The 18,708-nt window shown below is 33.7% G+C and overlaps 1 protein-coding gene across 3 annotated transcripts in view; it reads left to right on the forward strand.

Annotated features, from left to right (window-relative positions):
* Window positions 1–14,265, forward strand: part of LOC148829647 (receptor-type tyrosine-protein phosphatase zeta-like) — an 87,651-nt gene extending 73,386 nt beyond the window's left edge. For all 3 annotated transcript variants that reach the window (XM_088922928.1, XM_088922929.1, XM_088922930.1), the window contains 16 exons: window positions 2,882–2,967; window positions 4,369–4,389; window positions 4,544–4,640; window positions 4,731–4,813; window positions 5,158–5,292; window positions 6,533–6,667; window positions 6,938–7,101; window positions 7,404–7,539; window positions 9,154–9,300; window positions 10,381–10,474; window positions 10,628–10,701; window positions 10,786–10,914; window positions 11,054–11,200; window positions 12,073–12,215; window positions 12,749–12,884; window positions 13,247–14,265. In XM_088922928.1, the coding sequence (XP_088779054.1) occupies window positions 2,882–2,967; window positions 4,369–4,389; window positions 4,544–4,640; window positions 4,731–4,813; window positions 5,158–5,292; window positions 6,533–6,667; window positions 6,938–7,101; window positions 7,404–7,539; window positions 9,154–9,300; window positions 10,381–10,474; window positions 10,628–10,701; window positions 10,786–10,914; window positions 11,054–11,200; window positions 12,073–12,215; window positions 12,749–12,884; window positions 13,247–13,390 (1,871 nt within the window). In that variant the 3' untranslated portion in view covers window positions 13,391–14,265. The remainder of the gene's footprint in view (window positions 1–2,881; window positions 2,968–4,368; window positions 4,390–4,543; window positions 4,641–4,730; window positions 4,814–5,157; window positions 5,293–6,532; window positions 6,668–6,937; window positions 7,102–7,403; window positions 7,540–9,153; window positions 9,301–10,380; window positions 10,475–10,627; window positions 10,702–10,785; window positions 10,915–11,053; window positions 11,201–12,072; window positions 12,216–12,748; window positions 12,885–13,246) is intronic.
* The last annotated feature ends 4,443 nt before the right edge of the window (window positions 14,266–18,708 follow it).

Genomic DNA, 18,708 nt, shown 5'->3' on the forward strand with positions numbered 1-18,708 from the left:
CATTCTTCCTTGCAAAACAGCTCGAGCTCAGTGAGGTTGGATGGAGAGCGTTTGTGAACAGCAGTTTTCAGCTCTTTCCACAGATTCTCGATTGGATTCAGGTCTGGACTTTGATTTGGCCATTCAAACACCTGGATACGTTTATTTGTGAACCATTCCTTTGTAGATTTTGCTGTATGTTTGGGATCATTGTCTTGTTGGAAGATAAATCTCCGTCCCAGTCTCAGGTCTTTTGCAGACTCCAACAGGTTTTCATCCAGAATGGTCCTGTATTTGGCTGCATCCATCTTCCCCTCAATTGTAACCATCTTCCCTGTCCCTGCTGAAGAAAAGCAGGCCCAAACCATGATGCTGCCACCACCATGTTTGACAGTGGGGATGGTGTGTTGAGGGTGATGAGCTGTGTTGCTTTTACGCCAAACATATCGTTTTGCATTGTGGCCAAAAAGTTCGATTTTGGTTTCATCTGACCAGAGCACCTTCTTCCACATGTTTGGGGTGTCTCCCAGGTGGCTTGTGGCAAACTTTAGACGAGACTTTTTATGGATATCTTTGAGAAATTGCTTTCTTCTTGCCACTCTTCCATAAAGGCCAGATTTGTGCAGTGTAAGACTGATTGTTGTCCTATGGACAGACTCTCCCACCTCAGCTGTAGTTCTCTGCAGTTCATCCAGAGTGATCATGGGCCTCTTGGCTGCATCTCTGATCAGTCTTCTCCTTGTCTGAGCTGAAAGTTTAGAGGGACGGCCAGGTCTTGGTAGATTTGCAGTGGTCTGATACTCCTTCCATTTCAAGATGATCGCTTGCAAAGTGCTCCTTGGGATGTTTGAAGCTTGGGAAATCTTTTTGTATCCAAATCTGGCTTTAAACTTCTCCACAACAGTATTACGGACCTGCCTGGTGTGTTCCTTGGTCTTCATGATGCTCTCTGCGCTTTCAACAGAACCTTGAGACTATCACAGAGCAGGTGCATTTATACAGAGACTTGATTACACACAGGTGGATTCTATTTATCACCATCAGTCATTTAGGACAACATTGGATCATTCAGAGATCCTCGCTGAACTTCTGGAGTGAGTTTGCTGCACTGAAAGTAAAGGGGCCGAATAATTTTGCACACCCCACTTTTCATTTTTTTATTAGTTAAAAAAGTTTCAAAAATCCAATAGATTTCATTCCACTTCACAATTGTGTCCCACTTGTTGGTGATTCTTCACATAAAATAAAAAATTTATATCTTTATGTTTGAAGCCTGAAATGTGGCAAAAGGTTGAAAAGTTCAAGGGGGCCGAATACTTTCGCAAGGCACTGTAAGTCACACTCTAAATCCAGAATGCTATCATTCAAATTTTAAAGTATTCACTTACTTTTTAAGATTAATTCTCACATTTTTATTCTGTTCTGAAATGTATGTACTGTACTGTATATAAAGCTTTACTCCCAGAATCCATGGAGAAAGAAGGCTAAAACGTCTTAAAAGCACAATTTGCTGAACTAAGAATCTTTTAAAGTTAACAGTAGGTTCTTTTTTACCTGCAGACAGAATAATCATATTTTAGCATACAGTCAATTCAACAAGAGATACAAAAAGTAGCAAAAGTGAAGTCAGCACATCCCAAGAATAGGCAATAACTAAAAGCGGCTTCAACAAAGAATCTCAAATTATTACACAGAGAGATTGGAGATCTCAATAAGTGCAGACTTCAGTAAGTTATTGCCTCAAGGAGATATGCAAGCATATACTGACTTTTACACTCTTGAGATAATTTATACCAAGTGTCCCAATACATCTGGTCACTTGAAATCATTGAGTTTGACACAAAGTATGTTTTTGTTCTAATATGATCAAATGTAATCATGGAATTAACCAAAAATAAAACATATTTTTTCCTGCCATTCATATTAATCTCATGATTACAGCTACAGCACAAATTGCTTGACTGGAATTCAGAAATAGCAGTTTGAGCTTTGCTAATTCTAATTATGTATAATGTTGTTAGAAGCTGTCCTTTTTGCTTGTTTAAAGGATTCTAACAGATACAGTATATTAGCTGAAGAAACTAACTGATACAGTAGCAGTGTTCCTACTTAGTTTCCTGTCCTCCTTTTTATGTTGTTCGTTATTTTCGTGTTGCCATTTGCAAATTACAGGTCTGTGGATACAGCACCTTTCCTTAAAAGGAGCTGAAATACTTTATCTTAACTTAGTGTCTGAATGTTATACCTTATTTCCTTTTAGGTGTGGCAGAGAACATAACATCAGTCTCTGGCAATTCACAGAATTCTTTTTAAGACACCTTAACCCCTTAAGAGCCTCAGTGTCAGTTATACTAAAATTGCTTACTACTAATGGGCAACAGGCAATACTAATGCCCACTACTCCTTTTATTACATGGGGCATGCCATTAGTGTTCTCTTTTGAGAAAAAAAACTTTTTGGAATAATTATTTAGCATGCATACTTATGCATTTTAGTGTTCTATTTATTGGTCTTGGGTGAATCAGTGTCATAGTTAGTAGTGCTCTGTGGGCTGGTGGGCTATTCAAGTGGGTTAGTCAAAGACACACTCTACTGGTTAATTGGCATTGCTAAATATAAATAAATAAGCTGAACATAGATGGCTGCATTAATTTGTCTGATGTACAGTAACTTGTAAAATTGTAACATTTATAATCGAGTATTATATTACGAAACAAAAGTCTTTGTATTTAATATACTTTTTAATTGCATATTGTATATTTTACAAATAATTTAGAAACAGATTAATAACTGTTATATATTTTTTATGGAAACTTAGTTTTATTTAAAAAATTAAGGAATAAACTGCTTAGTTATTGGCTAAAAGTTGTTTTAGGCCATAATTTATTTTGACATTTTCTAGATGATCATGAGCCCATTCCAGTGAAGCAGTTTGCAAAACATGTAGCAGAACTTCATGACAATAACAGATTTTCTGAAGAGTTTGAGGTATGTTGTAAAAATATATTTTTCAACTTGTTCACAATGTGAAAAGATTTGTATGACAACACAGAGAATCCTAATGCCAATATAAACGTAACATTAACATTAAGGCAGTGATATTATGAATGAAATACAGCCTAACAATAACTAGAGGCATAAGGTTCCATTATTCACATTGGTTGTACAATTTATTAATTAGATCAAACACATGAAAACATTCATGTATAAACATTAATTATAAAACATATGAAACTTTATTTTTTAATTTACTGGAACTGAGATTTCCAGACTTTTTGTCCATAATTTACAATAAGGAATAACCTTTGGTCAGTTAAGCATTTGTGATTAATTACATGAATGTTATAAAGATTGTGTTAATCATGAATGTTAACGGAAAACCCTGCTACAGCTGTAGAATCTGCATGACATAATTTAGAGAAAATGGGCATTAGACATAAAAGATGTTTCATCTAAGGAAAAGCTTTTCTTAATGACTAGGATATTATTAGTTCCTCTTGTATTTACTGTGTGCCTTCACTGTAGTCTACATGATTTATTTATATGCACATCTCAGGTCATTTACTTGGATGAAAACAATTTTATTCTATGTGTGCATCTAATAAATTCCTGAACATAGAATACAGCTCTTGATATTGAGAAAATCAAGAGCAAATAATAGTAAGACAAGTGATCAAAAGAAAATGAACATGTTTTGGGACATTAAATTACATGTTCTGCAAACTCTTACTGAACAGCAAATTCATTAAATAGCCTGTAATTTATGGTAACGTACAGTAATATGAACTCACACAGTACTGTAAATGTAAAACTTGTGATTATTCTCACTGAATGCACTTCAGATACTTATGAATATTAATCTTACTTTCAAGAAGAAAAGGAATGATCATTTTCATAATAATCAGCTAATATTATACTGTACCAAGTAGAAAAAGTGTAACTCAGAAGTGTGCATTATTATAAAATCTCTTCTAAAAAAAAGAAAGGGTAACTCCTTTCCACAATGTTTAATGGTTTCAAATACTTTTATTATACAATATTGTCAGTTATCAGAAGTATAATTTTATATTTCTGACAACACAGTTGATTTTGAGCCTGACCATTTGTCTGAGCATGATGAAGCACATAAAAGCTTGGAGTGTTTACATAGGTAGTTCCAGTCTCTCCATGTTTTCATCTGACAAACATGCTGTCTTTGGCAAAGGTGCACTGCATGACATTTGACATACTGTACTGTGATTGTCTTGCCTTGCTCCTCACCTTGTTACACTCTTGTTATTGCATGAATGACAATGATTATTCTTTCTTAAATACAATAATATATACACTTATGTTGTGCACTGTCATTGAATTTCATTGCTGTGCTTTTTGCATTCACTCCCTCATTAGATATTGAAAGAGTATTATGAGGTAAGACATTTTTTTTCTTCTTACGTTCTGTAGCTGTAGTTGTAGTTATTATTCATAATATATCCGTGTCCATTTTTGCATGATTCTATAACTTTATGGTGGTGGACAGCTGGGTATTGATGTCTCCAGTAATCATTTTTAACTTCTTTTCCAGGAGGTTCAAACATGCACTGTTGATCTAGGCATTACATCAGACAGCTCCAACCACCCAGATAACAAGAACAAAAACAGATACATTAACATTGTTGCCTGTAAGTATCCAAATGATCTACGAGTTTTGGGAAAAAATGCAGACCACTAATTAATCTCATGGGAATTTTTGAATGTTTTTTTTATTTCAGATGATCATAGTAGAGTCAAACTGTCACCCAACCCAGATAAAAGTGGAAAGAGTAATGACTACATCAATGCAAACTATGTTGACGTAAGTAGATTGCCTATTTCACTTGTATTTATGGGTTTCTACAGAATGTGCCATGTAAAAAAAATGCAATGTATCTGGTAACGTCAAGCACACAATAAATGATTTTATATTTTATAGAGTAAATTCAATTTTTATTTTAGTTCCTGTGTGGGGAAATTAAAAATTGAGCCATCATATAATGGAAGAACATTTGACTTTGACTTTCAAAGAGTACAGTACAGCTACACTAAATTTATTGTAACACTGAAATCCAATAGAAAGATGTTTGCGTATACTGTATGGTTATTTAAAGTAACCCGAATGCATTTGTATTGACCTGTGTATGATTAATTATATTTTGACAGGGATTCAATAAAGCAAAAGCATATATTGCAGCACAGGGACCTCTTAAATCAACTGCTGAAGATTTCTGGAGAATGATATGGGAACATAATGTCGGAGTGATAGTTATGATCACAAACCTAGTTGAGAAAGGACGGGTGAGTGTTTTTCACTGTCTCGTTCGAAATAGCTAGGTTTTTTATTTATTTTCATGCTTTATTTCTGCACCGGATGTCAGTTTGGAGGTTACAGTTTAAATGGAAAAAAAGGCTTGGTGCCTCTCAGAAAAAAAATATTTTTTTAAAGTTCGGAATAAAAATGTATAAAATGTTGTTTTCATTACAAGTTGTAATGTATGTTATAATAGAAACATGATGGGAAAAGGGAAAATGTTTTTTTTTTATCTGAAAACCAGACAAAAATTAAATCAAAACAAAAGTTCTTCCCCACAAAAGCACAAAATCCTGGTTGTATGTAAAATACACTCTTACACAGGGGATTTGCTCTACAGTAGGTGCACTTACAGTGCTGCTGATCTGCATTTCTGTTTTTAATGGTGTATAATTATTTGTTAACTGTGATATGATAACTACAACTTCAATTTGATTTTACGTGTACATTAGGGGGTCTTTACTGAGTAAGATTCTTGTAAAGAGTTCCTCCATCCATAAATGTTTAAAATTCCATGGTCTAAAATATAAAACCAATAAAACATTATTGGGAACAACCTAAAACTGTTGAGATATTTAGGTACTGTAATTAGAACAATACTAAAACGGAGATCTTAGTTTAAACTGCTGGTGTCTGGTGCCCACTGTTCAGCCTGACATGACATAGGATTTACAAGGATTGCTGTTCTCTTATAATTGCATTGAAATCACACTACAGGTATTATGTGTGTATATAGGATTTTTTACGAATATACAATAATCACCTCCAGTCCAGCAAATCTTTGAACAGAGAACAAAGGAGAGGTGTTAAATATTCACCCATGAAAACCATTAACCTGCAACAATAAACAAACTGATTAATAACACAACACTGAATTACACAGACAATTGGTCATTTTCATACATACAACAGTTAACACACATACAGGTCTGTAAAAATGTTACATATTTTTAATTGTCCAGCTTTTTTACACATCATGGCAAATCAGTGGACATTTTTAATGTCATAGACACCCAATTCAGGATTTAATTAATCCCTGTGTGACCAATAAGAAAAGATAAATACATTTTTATTATAAAATGCACCTGAAAAAGATAGTGATTTTTAAAATTTAATTTAGGAAATAAAGAATCTTGTGTTTCTGTTTGCTAGGTATTCAGCTGTTTTGATTTTTCACTTTCTTTGTAGAAGTAAGACTGGCATTGTTTCTTTTATTGTGTGTTGTAGAGAAAATGTGACCAGTACTGGCCCTTAGAAAATAATGAAGAGTATGGTTGCTTTCTGGTGTCATTGAAGAGCACAAAAGTACTGGCATATTACACCGTGAGACATTTTATTGTGAGAAACATGAAAATCAAAAAGGTTTGTTTACGTGAAGATTATCTTATTTTTAATAATTATATTTTTTAAGCTTATAAAAGCTCAGTGTGAAGGCATGACATAAAACATTTGTTCCACACCTTTTTTTATTTAAACAGATGTGGTTTATATTTTCATGTAAAAGTAGTGATTGCAATCAGATATGATTGTGATTTTATAGTTTGTCATTAATAAACTAAAATATAAAAGTGCAGTTGACAGAATTGTTCAGTAAAGCAAAAATAAAAAGGTTCGCTGTGTTGTTTCCCTCAGGGATCTCAGAAAGGGAGATACAATGAGCGCACAGTTGTTCAGTACCACTACACACAGTGGCCTGACATGGGGGTTCCTGACTACACTCTGCCTGTGCTGACATTTGTGCAAAAGTCTTCACAAGCAAGGACAAGTGATATGGGGCCTGTAGTGGTGCACTGCAGGTATCTGATGAGCAATTATTCTACTATATATCTAATATTTGTTTTTAGCCATAATCCTGGAAAGAGTGGCTGTGGAAAATAGTATTTGAATGGATTATAGATACTGAAGTGTTAGAACATAAATAAAAGAAATTGAAGACAAAAATCCAATTATTTCACGAATAGGTACTCTAATCATCAGCCAACAGTTTTAAACGACTTCGTTGTGTGTGGGTGGCATTCTCTGTTATGATGCTGACGTTGTTGTGGGAGGAATAGGCTAAAGGGCTTCATTAATGGATAGTTTTTCTCTTGCTTTGCAGTGCTGGTGTTGGGAGGACTGGCACTTACATTGTGCTGGACAGCATGTTACAACAGATAAAAGCACAAGGCTCAGTGAACATCCTAGGGTTCCTGAAACACATACGAACACAGAGAAACTACTTAGTGCAGACTGAGGTAAGATAAGCCGTGAATCACATTCGTGTGATTTTTGAAAAGGAATATATTTTCAAAAAGCTGTTAAAGCTTCCCATCAAACATTTAAAAACCTTATGTTTTCCACTATATTCAGGTTCAGTTTCAGCACTGGTGTTAAAGCATTAAATTTAAAATTTCCCTTGATGCTAAATTATGAATGATTTATAGGTTATTATCCCTATAGTTTAGAAAATATATTGTAATAAAATCATTGATTATTTGAATTTAAGGCTTACAGAAGTATGGAAGTTAAGGATGGCTGCAACCTGTTTGTGAAACAGGTTTGCAACAATGTTCAGGCTAAAGTTTGAAACATGCTAACAGAGCAGTTTAATCACACAAACCACAGTTGACAGTTTTGCACCTGCAGTTTAAAAAATATCAGAAGTTACAATAGTAGCTGTTATGATAATATGATGAGCACAGTATTTAATAAAACAATGTTATACTTCCTGTCTTAATTCATGAGTTATGCAACTTTTATATAATAATATATACACACAGTATTAACACTCATCTCTACCAAAAAATTAGAGATAACACTAATAATGGGTTAGTCTACCTCTAGTAACAATTACTGTTACTAGATCACTGCAGAGCACTGGGCATTGATTTCTTTAAGGCATTTCCAGACATCATTGCATTGCATCAGATAGCCAATGATGCAGTCCTGTCTGGGATGTTGGTTCTGCATCTGTCCTGTAGTCCTGCATCTGATATTGCAGAACATCCCACATGTTCTGCTCATTGGGTTGGAGATTCAGGGACTGTGGGTGGCCTGGAGAGGTGGCTGAGGTCCTTCTCGTATTCTGAGAGCCATGCCTTCAGACTTCTGTTTCTGGGTACATTGCTGCTGCCATCCTGTAATAAACCATTATTATACTGATAGGTGGTGAGCTCTGCTGAGTGCACCTGGGCTACAGTGACACTTCAGTATGCTACAGCAGTAAGCACACCATACATATTGATTAAAAGATCTGTCCTTTGCCATCAGAATATATCCCAGACCATGATACTTACAGAAATATTGAGGTCTAGTGCTTCATGAACTCTTGTCCACACATTCTATATTTCCTGCAGCTCCTGGTGATTTTTCATGGACACAGGTTTCTCCTAGTGCTGAAGTGTGTAGTGAACTTTTCCAGATCTGATTGCCTCTGGCTGACCACATTCTTGTAGATTGAATTGCACTTCCTCTCTTTTTTAACATCTGGTACTCTTCTTAAAAGTGTTGAAGCTTGCTGAAGTGACACATAGGCAGGGGAACCAACACTCATGCCTTTTGTATGGTTATTTACATAAGTCTTCTTTGCCATAGCACAGTTAATTGAGGAAAAGGTCTGCTGCCTTGCTCTGCTACCGTACAGTACCCAGGATTTGAGATACATACTACACACTAGGCCATTCTCACTACTGAAGACGAAATTTGTATTTTGTAATTTCAATTGAGTAAGCACTGCGCACAAAATACTGCAAACATACTTGTTTGTTTATTTTACTTTTGTTCATCAACAGTAAGTTCATGCTGTAGATAACACGTTGTGAAGCTTACCTTCTTATAATATTTACAAAACATGTTCTCTTTCAAACCAGGAACAATATGTCTTCATTCATGATGCTCTGGTAGAGGCCATTCTCAGTAAAGAAACAGAGGTTCCAGTCAGTCACATTCATAGCTATGTGAATGCCATCTTAACCCCAGGTCCATCTGGAAAAACAAGATTGGAGAAGCAGTTCAAGGTAAGACTAGAATCTTTATATTGTGTATATACATCCTCATAGGAATTGGTATTGAAATAAATACTTATGGAGTCACTATATAATGAGAGAGGTGTGTTATATTAAAAAACGGGTGGTATTATCTGTTTAGCAGACAAAAATGCTTTTATCTATGATTACCTACAAAGTGTACATTGGCCCCTATGAAAAATTATATACTTCTCATAGAATATATCTAGAGAGATGTCCTAAAATGCTAAGCTTCTTTAGAAATCAATTTTTTTTATTTAAGAAGAAGAGAAGAAGAAAAAGATTGAATAATGTTATATTATTAATTATTAATTATTAATTATTAATTATTAATTATTAATTATTATTATTATTATTATAGATCACATAAACACAGCACGGTGACAATGTGTTTAAAATTTGCTGCGCTGGGTTCCAGGTTTCAATTGCTGGGGTACTGTCAGCGTTGAGTTTGTATGTTTTCCCTGTGTTTGCGCGGGTTTCCTCCAGATGCTTCAGTTTCCTCCCACAGTTTAAAAACATACTGCTCGATTATTAGGCATTTGTCTTTTGTAAAAACTGGGCCTGGTTTGGGTGTGTTCTGTACATGTTTGTGTCTGTGTGTACCCTGCGATGGACTGGCATCCTGTCCAGGATGGATCCCTGCTTCTGCCAGTTGCTTTAATGTTTAGGCACGGAATTTCTCCTCAACTTTGTGCTGGATAAAGCAATTTAGAAATGCTTGGATGGATCACACAAACAGATATACCATCAAATTGACCAAAAATCATGTCCATCCATGACCATTTTCAGTACAGGGTACATTAATTACAAATATCTTCTTAACTTTTGCAACGTAATCAAGAGTGTAAAAGATATTGAATGTTTTGTTTTTTACTTCCCCTCTCCAATGTGAGTGTATTAAAGGCTTCATTTGGTATATAACAAGCAAACAAGTGATTTAAAAACTAATTAACTGAGCTCATATGAAAGACTTATATGGTATATTTGATGGTGTTGTCTTACAAAAATTAATGTTCTCATTTTACTGATATTTTCATCTCATGTCTTCTGTTCACTGTTCCTCTGCAGTTAATAACCCAGTCCAATGCCAAGCAATGTGATTATTCTACAGCACTGAAACAATGTAACAGGGAAAAGAACAGGAGTTCATCTCTGATTCCTGGTAAGGCCATACATATTTCATATTAGTTAAAGATTAAATATGTGGGTATGGATTCTAAAGTTGTACTGTCCATTCTAATGAGAGCAAATATAAAATACAAGCACAATCACGTGAAACAAAATAACTGAATTATCTTATGTATTTTCATTTTAGTTGAGAGGTCCAGAGTTTGCCTCTCTTCTGTAACAGGTGATATAACAGATTACATCAATGCCTCCTATATCATGGTAGGTATACTATAAATGAAATCTCTTATTCAGAGAAGAGTGTCATGGGTTGATTTTGAAACACTGTAATTGATCTGGTTTTAGGGCTATCATCAGAGCACCGAGTTCATTGTAACTCAAAACCCACTTCCAAACACTACAAAGGATTTCTGGAAAATGATATGGGATCACAATGCACAGATTATTGTCATGCTTCCAGATAACCAAGGCTTGGTGAGACATTTGGATTTCTATCATTTTAACATACTGTACAGTATGTCATTTCTTATACAGTATCATTTAAAAAAACATAATATCATAAGATTGACCAACTTATGTTCTAACTTCCTAATGTCACTTTTGTGTTTATTAGGTAGATGAAAATTGTGTATACTGGCCAAGCAAAGAAAAATCAATCATATGTGAAACATTCACAGTTACTTTGACTGGTGAGGATCACATATGCCTTTCCAATGAGGAGAAACTTGTTGTGCAGGACTTCATCTTGGAGGCTACACAGGTATGTGATAACATGATCATACCAACAAGATCAACAAAAAACATGGATTTAATTTTATCCTTTTGTTATTACAGTATGTTTTTAACTTATTTTTCTAATTTTCCTCCTTCCATATTAACAATGTTGATATAATATTTCCGGACTATAGTAGCTGTAAAGCCCAGGAAAGCCACAGTATATTTGATTTTAATGCTCTGAAGCAATTTCTCTCAACCCTTCTAATAGCTGAGTGGTCAAGTAATCTGGATGGATGAATAGCTGACTACTGCTCACATTATGAACTATTGTTTCCTCCTTGTGTTCCACACTGTATTTTTCATTGCATATTCTCATATAAGCAAAATATATATCACACAACTACAGAAATAAATTATCCTCCATTTATATATTAACATACCATTGTATCTTATTATTAATAGTGTCTACTTATTAATATGATAAAATATGGTCTTATGTTGAATGTATGTTCCTGTCCATATTATATTTATTTTCTTATTGTTGTATCATTAACAGACTTTTCATTCAAAGCTGTGTAAAATTAAATAAAAAACAGAAAGGAAGATCACGGTGTATTATTTTTTCTTTCCATTTCTAAGTTGGTGCTAAATGCTTTCATTTACAGTTGTAGAACAAAATCCAGTTTGCAACAGAAAGTGAGAAAATCTAAATCATTAAACATTCAACACGCACCAACAGAGCACACATCTGTTAATTTTAACAAGCTAGTCGTAATGCCATCTGCAATGTGTGTCATCTGAAATTTTGATAAAATCAAAATTTCACATTCTAAAATGAAGTTAAGCAAGATCCCATATGTTCTTTATTTTACTTTATTTTGCCAAAATGCACTGTATTTCCTTTTCCTTTTTTAGGATGACTATGTCCTGGAAGTGAGACAGTACAGGTCTCCAAAATGGCCAAATCCTGATAGTTCTATCAGCAAAACCTTTGAGTTGATAAACATTATCAAAGAGGAAGCAGCTTCTCGAGATGGTCCCATGATTGTGCATGATGAGTAAGATATTATTCCTCTTTTCTCTATAAGTGCATTAAAAAAATTCTAAGGTCGTGAGGCTGGTATAAAGGTCAGTACCTTAGTCCTTTTGGAATAAATTGTGCATTCTGCATTACAATCAAAATAGAAGAAGATTCTGCAAAATGATTAAACTGACAGGCCGTTGTTTGTAATCTTAGATAAGCTTACACATATACTCAAGAAGCAGAAGTTAAAGTCCCATTGACTCCTCACTTGCAAATATCGACTGAAGTGGAATCCTGAATGCTACATCCCAGTCAGATGCTTTTTAACATCCCTGAAACATTCAACAAAAGTGTTGTACCTTTAAAAAAAAAATTCCATTCCTTGCAAAAAGGATCTTTAGAAAAGCTAGAACAAAAGTTAATAGTGGGTGGGAAAAGGCGATTGCTTTAACTCTGAGCTGTTGACCTTGTGTGTTGTTTTTCTCCAAGTTCCTGTTTTCTTTCTCAATAAGTTGATTACCTTGGAGACAAAGTTGTAGTCTTGACACAGTGCCTGTGATTTGACAGGCACGGGGGAGTAACGGCTGGAACATTCTGTGCTCTGACCGCTCTCGTCCATCAGCTGGAGAGTGAAAACTCCATCGATGTCTATCAGGTGGCAAAGATGATCAACTTAATGAGGCCGGGGGTCTTCACAGACATTGTAAGTAACCAAAAAATGCATACAAAAAAATTAAACAGTATTTTAGTTTGGGTTAAACCACATTTAAACTTTTAATTAAGGAATGCTTAGCATTTTGGTAATCAGTTAATTAAAAAGCTTTTCTGGGTGATTAAAGGAGATGAATTTTAGCACTTACGAAAGATGGGTTGTGGTAAAATAAGACAGTAAATCTGATGAAAAGAAACTCATGAAGGGATCGGTGTATAGAATTGTGTACCATATAGAATTTGTAACATTACAAATTGCACACATGTTGAGCTTTTTTAAAAAAAGGTAATCCGTAGGTACAGTGTGAAATATCGATTATTTCATGTCTTTAAAGTACAGGTCTTCTCTTGCAGGATCACTACCAATTCCTCTACAAATCTATTCTTAGTCTTGTGAGCACAAGGGAAGATGAGAGAACAATACTTTCTGCAGATAACAATGGCACAGTTCTGGTAGATTCCAACAATGCTGCAGAGAGCCTGGAATCCTTGGTGTAGATTCTTGTTACAATGCCACATCTGTTGAAACCAGTACTCTGTGTAATGACTTTCTGAAGAATTTTGCCTTTTTTGTTAAACCCTTTACTTTCCATCTTTAATTGACATGACTCTGTTGCTGGACATAATATGATCAAGTAATGTGTGCCTTTATGTAATTCTTCTTGTAATTTTAATTGATTTTATACTGCTCAGACTAATTCCATTGTTTTTTGTGTTGAAAAAAAAAATGCTTGTAGTCTTGCTCTGCCTAAATGCCCTTCTTTTAATTCTAGCATATTCTATAACCTCATATTTATTGGCAGCAACTTTGCTTCAAAGGAATACAAGAAAATGTCTTTTTTAATGACATATTAGTATATATTTTTTGTAGAAACCACAAATTTTCAACAGAATTTTGTTTTCCATATACAGGTAGATGTAAATAAAATTACATACTTAGCAAAGTTACATGTCGAGTATGAATTAAGTAGGAAAATTGAATAATAATCTAATATGTAATGTAAATAGCATTATAGTGACCAAACCTATGGACCAAATTTCTATTTATACTTCTAGAATTTTTTATATTTTACTACAGAGTTGGTTTTCTAGTCATTTTGAAATGTATGACTGCATTTGTTCTAATAATTTAGTGAAATGATTGGTAAAGGTAATGGTTTAATATTTCTGATATTCCAGTGTTCTGTATTTTGCTATATTAACTTTAAATTTAAGCATGGAATATTAACAATTTTAATTGTACCAGAGAGAGATTAGTTCTAGAATTAGCATTGGGACAAACAAGGCATCTGTTCAAGTTCTGCTGAATTCTTTTTTCAATCTATTGTTTGACATCATGGTAAACCGACAATAAATATGGACATTTAAAGTCATTGTGGTATGAACACATGGTGCAATTATTTATGCAGATAAGATTCAACATGTAGCAACTCAGTGTCAAAATGCAGTGTCTTACAAATACTGTCTTATGCAATCAGTGGCCTTCATAACATCTGCCTTGTGGTACTAAAATTAGAGTGAATTGAAAGAAAGCTGTGCCACACTCACTGACGTCCATCCGAGCTGTCTGTGCAAAACTCGAATTCATTGTTAAAGGGGTCTTAGTTTTATTACTGTCCACCGGGCATACTGCTCCTAAATGCCATTAGTAGTTAATGTACTGTAAGTCAAATGCTAAATACAACAAAATAATTATGACAAATACACAGGGAAAGATTATTTAATATGTAAGCGTTTGGGGATAACTCACCTAATTGTTTGATCTGGTGTTAAGGTCAAAGCTGTCAAAACCCTCAAAAAGGATTAAAGGAAACCCAAAACTGCAATGCAGTTTACTTCAATGACAGAGCTAAAGGAGTGCAAGCTTTGTTTGATTAAGTTGGTTCAAATATACAAAGTTTCGCAGGAACAGGTCAGAGAATAGTGCCATAGCATGGGGGTGAAGCATGTACTGTAAGTATGATGCAGGCTCAGATATTACAGAGAATGAAGTGAATGAAAAACACATATGATACTGGCAATGGAATGCAATGCAAGTGAACTGGATTACTTTCTCCTGTTTTAGCAAGTTTTTCATGGGAAAAACTAGCAACACAATGTGTGAGAGTTGTCAGACGCTGACAAGACCAAACCGCAGAGTGCTAGAAAAGATGCACACAGAGTTGTGGACAGCAGGTGAGAATATGTGAGAAAGCAGAAGTGGGAGAATACTATTTAATCTCCTCCTGAAGTCTTATTTTATAATACCAAATGGCATGAAGCATTGTTCTCTCAATAAAAATAAGTAATTTTTTTCTTGATTTTCACCAGGCTTGGCATTCAACATGTTAAATCACTCTATCGCCTGTGCTCAATCAAACCTGTCATTAATGAGGTAATTTAGTGCTAATGTAACAAAGTCATACAAGTATATTATGGTCAGTCATAAATTATCAGTTATTCAAAGTGAATCAAAAGCATTAATAACCTAAATCCATATACTGTATTTTTTAAAAAACATACATGCATACAGTATACTATTGTTTATTTTGATGCCAAGTATATATATAATTAAGTTAAACTTTTAGTACAAAGCACAACAGATAAGAAATGTTTGTGAAAAAAATTGTTCCATTAGTCTTTGATGCTTGTTCAATTTTAGGTTATACAGTACATCTTAATGTTTCTTAACATCTTTGTATATTCATTTGCTAAAATTTAAATTCTGTATAATTCCTCAACGAGAAAAAACAGTTCGGGTGAACTGAAAAAACACTGATTTTGGAAAAACAGCAGCATCTTAGTTAAAATTATCATTATCTGGTACAAAATAAGCAAAGTTGATGATTTACAAAAGTATTTTCAGATTAATAAAGTAATTTACCAACATCAGAAAATAATATGAAATGTAACTGATAGCATTTTAGATTGTAATCACCACAGTGCTGCAGTGAAGGTTTCTCACAAACCTGCAGCTGTTGTAGCCAAATTGGCATAAATACATCATTTACAAAAAATAAGAGAACAGTAACTGCACCACCCACTTGATGCATTTTCTAAGATATGCAATTAAAAAGGGTATGCTTTTTTAGATTAACTCTTTTCTGTGATAATGCAAAATGCCTATTGTAACAATTGTTGGACCACACGTACAATAAAATATAGTTGTGTCTCGTTCATCAAAAATTCTTCCATATTGTATAACAAATGTTTATATTCAGTATGATCTTGAACTACAAGAATTCAGTTGCAGGAAACTGAAAGATGTAACAGATATTTTTACTTTATGTGTACTGAAAAGGTCACAAAAATTCAGTATACTAAATATGAAAATTGTATAATTTCTTTGAAAGAAAATGTTAAGTGCTTCAAATTCTTTGTCCAAAATATACACTTTAGTACAAGACTAGAGTAATTATTTGAAGGTTACCTTTTTTAATGGCTATATATGGCTTTATTTAGGAAGCTACAATAAATTAAGAATATACAGTACTCAAAATTATCTTAATCAAACAAAGATGGTAGATTACACAATTTCAAAACAGAAATGTCTAAATTAAGATAAAATAATCCTCAGAGAAAAAGGGTCACTCTAATTAATTCCCACTCTTTAATCCTGTCTCAGACTCCTAAGACGGTGCTCATTTTTTTAAGAAAAAATAGGTCAAGTATCCAGACAATGTCTTGAACATCATAGGTAGTTCAACACATTTACTGTATCTTAAACATAATTACATGGAAAAGTATTTTTTTCTTCTCTAAAGCCATGAAATTTAAACTCTTAATTTAGCAAGCACCACTCATCTGTACACTATTCTGATAAATTTAAAAATGTTCTGCTTTCTATTGAATAATTCCCCACTTACGTTATTCTGGATTTAACTCTTAGCAATGTTTAGTACTAGACCTCAATATTACTTTCAGCACACAACATACATGTAGATGCAATCATAGGAACTGAAACTATAAACTATTGTACATTTAATTGTAATGGTGTTCAATTACCTTAGAAGAGCACACATTTGACAAATAATTACAAACAACATGTATTAAGACTGTAATATTACACATGAAAAGGAAGGATGAGAAAACCCAGTCACATACAAATTTAATATTCTATAGTATAATGGTGAAGTTATTCTAGAAAATTCAGTTTCAAACCAACTGTATGCAGTACAGTATTTATCTAATACAAATTTCTGCTAAATTTGAAAATGTATTTTAAATATTCAAATTTCCCATCTGTGCAATATGCTCTATAAATTTCTGCAGGCTAGAACCATCTCTACTTAGACTGGAAAACGCTCTGTCATCTAAAAATTACTGAGACCTTCATTCAAGCTTTAAAGTACTGTAATATCTGCAATAACTTTGAAAGAAGTTCAGGCAAAAATCCACCTTGAAGCCTAATGTTCTATTACTTCACTGACGTCTTTGGAATTGTTTAGTACCACCCCTTAAGAAAATGGTAGCACAATCAAATATTTATCAATATATCTGAAATAGCTAAAAACAGGTATAAAGAAATCATCTAGCAATAATATCTGTTTCCCTCTACAATTATGAAAATTCAGTTTTATGTACAACACACAAGGAAACCAGACAGGATCATAAGAATATTTTTTTCCAATGTCAAGCTAGAAAAAAAAATGGTAATGTTTAAGGGAAAATTGATTTTTCCCCCCCCATTTTCTACAGTGGTTTTTACAAATAGTTTATATCGGAAGACAACATTTTTATTACATTCTAAAGAGATACATACACTCAAATTTACATGATCACTGTCTACTTAAAGTCACTGTTGCTCTTCTGCTACAGAGTGAGGAAAAACAGTTTCTGCCAAATCATCTTGGGAAAATGGTTCTGTTACAACAATCTGGATACTTAGGTTGTTTTAATTTAATAATATCCAGCTATAGTTCAATATTTAATAATACACCTTATATAAATTGATCACACAAAAAATACATATTTTAAATGGACCGATTGCTTTTATACAGAACAGCCTTGCAGACAGTTTAATACATTTTAATACTGGAAAATACAAATCTGGTTAACAAAATTAATCTTTGTTATTTAGTCCAAACAAACAACACAAAGCTGTCCTTCAGATAGAACTTCATTGCCAGCTATCTTCTACTTAATTGTAGAAATACCAAAAAATGGCATTACTCATTATCTGTTACAAATTACTTTAAGACACAGGGAACATAGTTTCACCTGCATTATCTATTTTATGATTCAAAAGGATGGTAATCTATTGTAACTGTAAGACGTTTTTGGTTGTTGGGCTTCCAAGTGGCCAATTAACTCCAAAAAAACATAAAATACTAATAGGATGAATATATACTGTATGAATATGGGATTCCTGCATAAACTAAAAAGGCCAACTAACCAGCTTTTCGTATTAAGTTCTGCCCATAATATTAATCCCTGCTGTTTAAAAATAATTTTAAAATTAATTTTCAAAATAATAAGAGTTAATATATGGAGTAATGAAGTTTGTGTATATACCCTAATGAAGGTATGACCAACACTTCGCTCATAAAATGTCATAACATGTCTCATTATCTTGGCAACGACAGAACTGATTGACTCGATGCTTGATAGGTTTAATCACTTGCAGACATGTTCAGACCTTCACCTCACAGGTTGCAGTCATTATAAAGCCATACCAGGTCATCAGCTGAATATGACATTTAACACTACCTGCTTTTCTTCAAAAATTGTTTGGCTAATTAACTCCAAACTTTGGTATCATTCCAGTGTCCATAAACTGATGGCCATATGGATTTCCTACATAAATTCAAAGTGTCTGGCTAACCAACATTTTTTAC

Source organism: Atractosteus spatula, chromosome 8, assembly GCF_055471065.1.
Source record: "Atractosteus spatula isolate fAtrSpa1 chromosome 8, fAtrSpa1.hap1, whole genome shotgun sequence".
NCBI lineage: Eukaryota > Metazoa > Chordata > Actinopteri > Semionotiformes > Lepisosteidae > Atractosteus > Atractosteus spatula.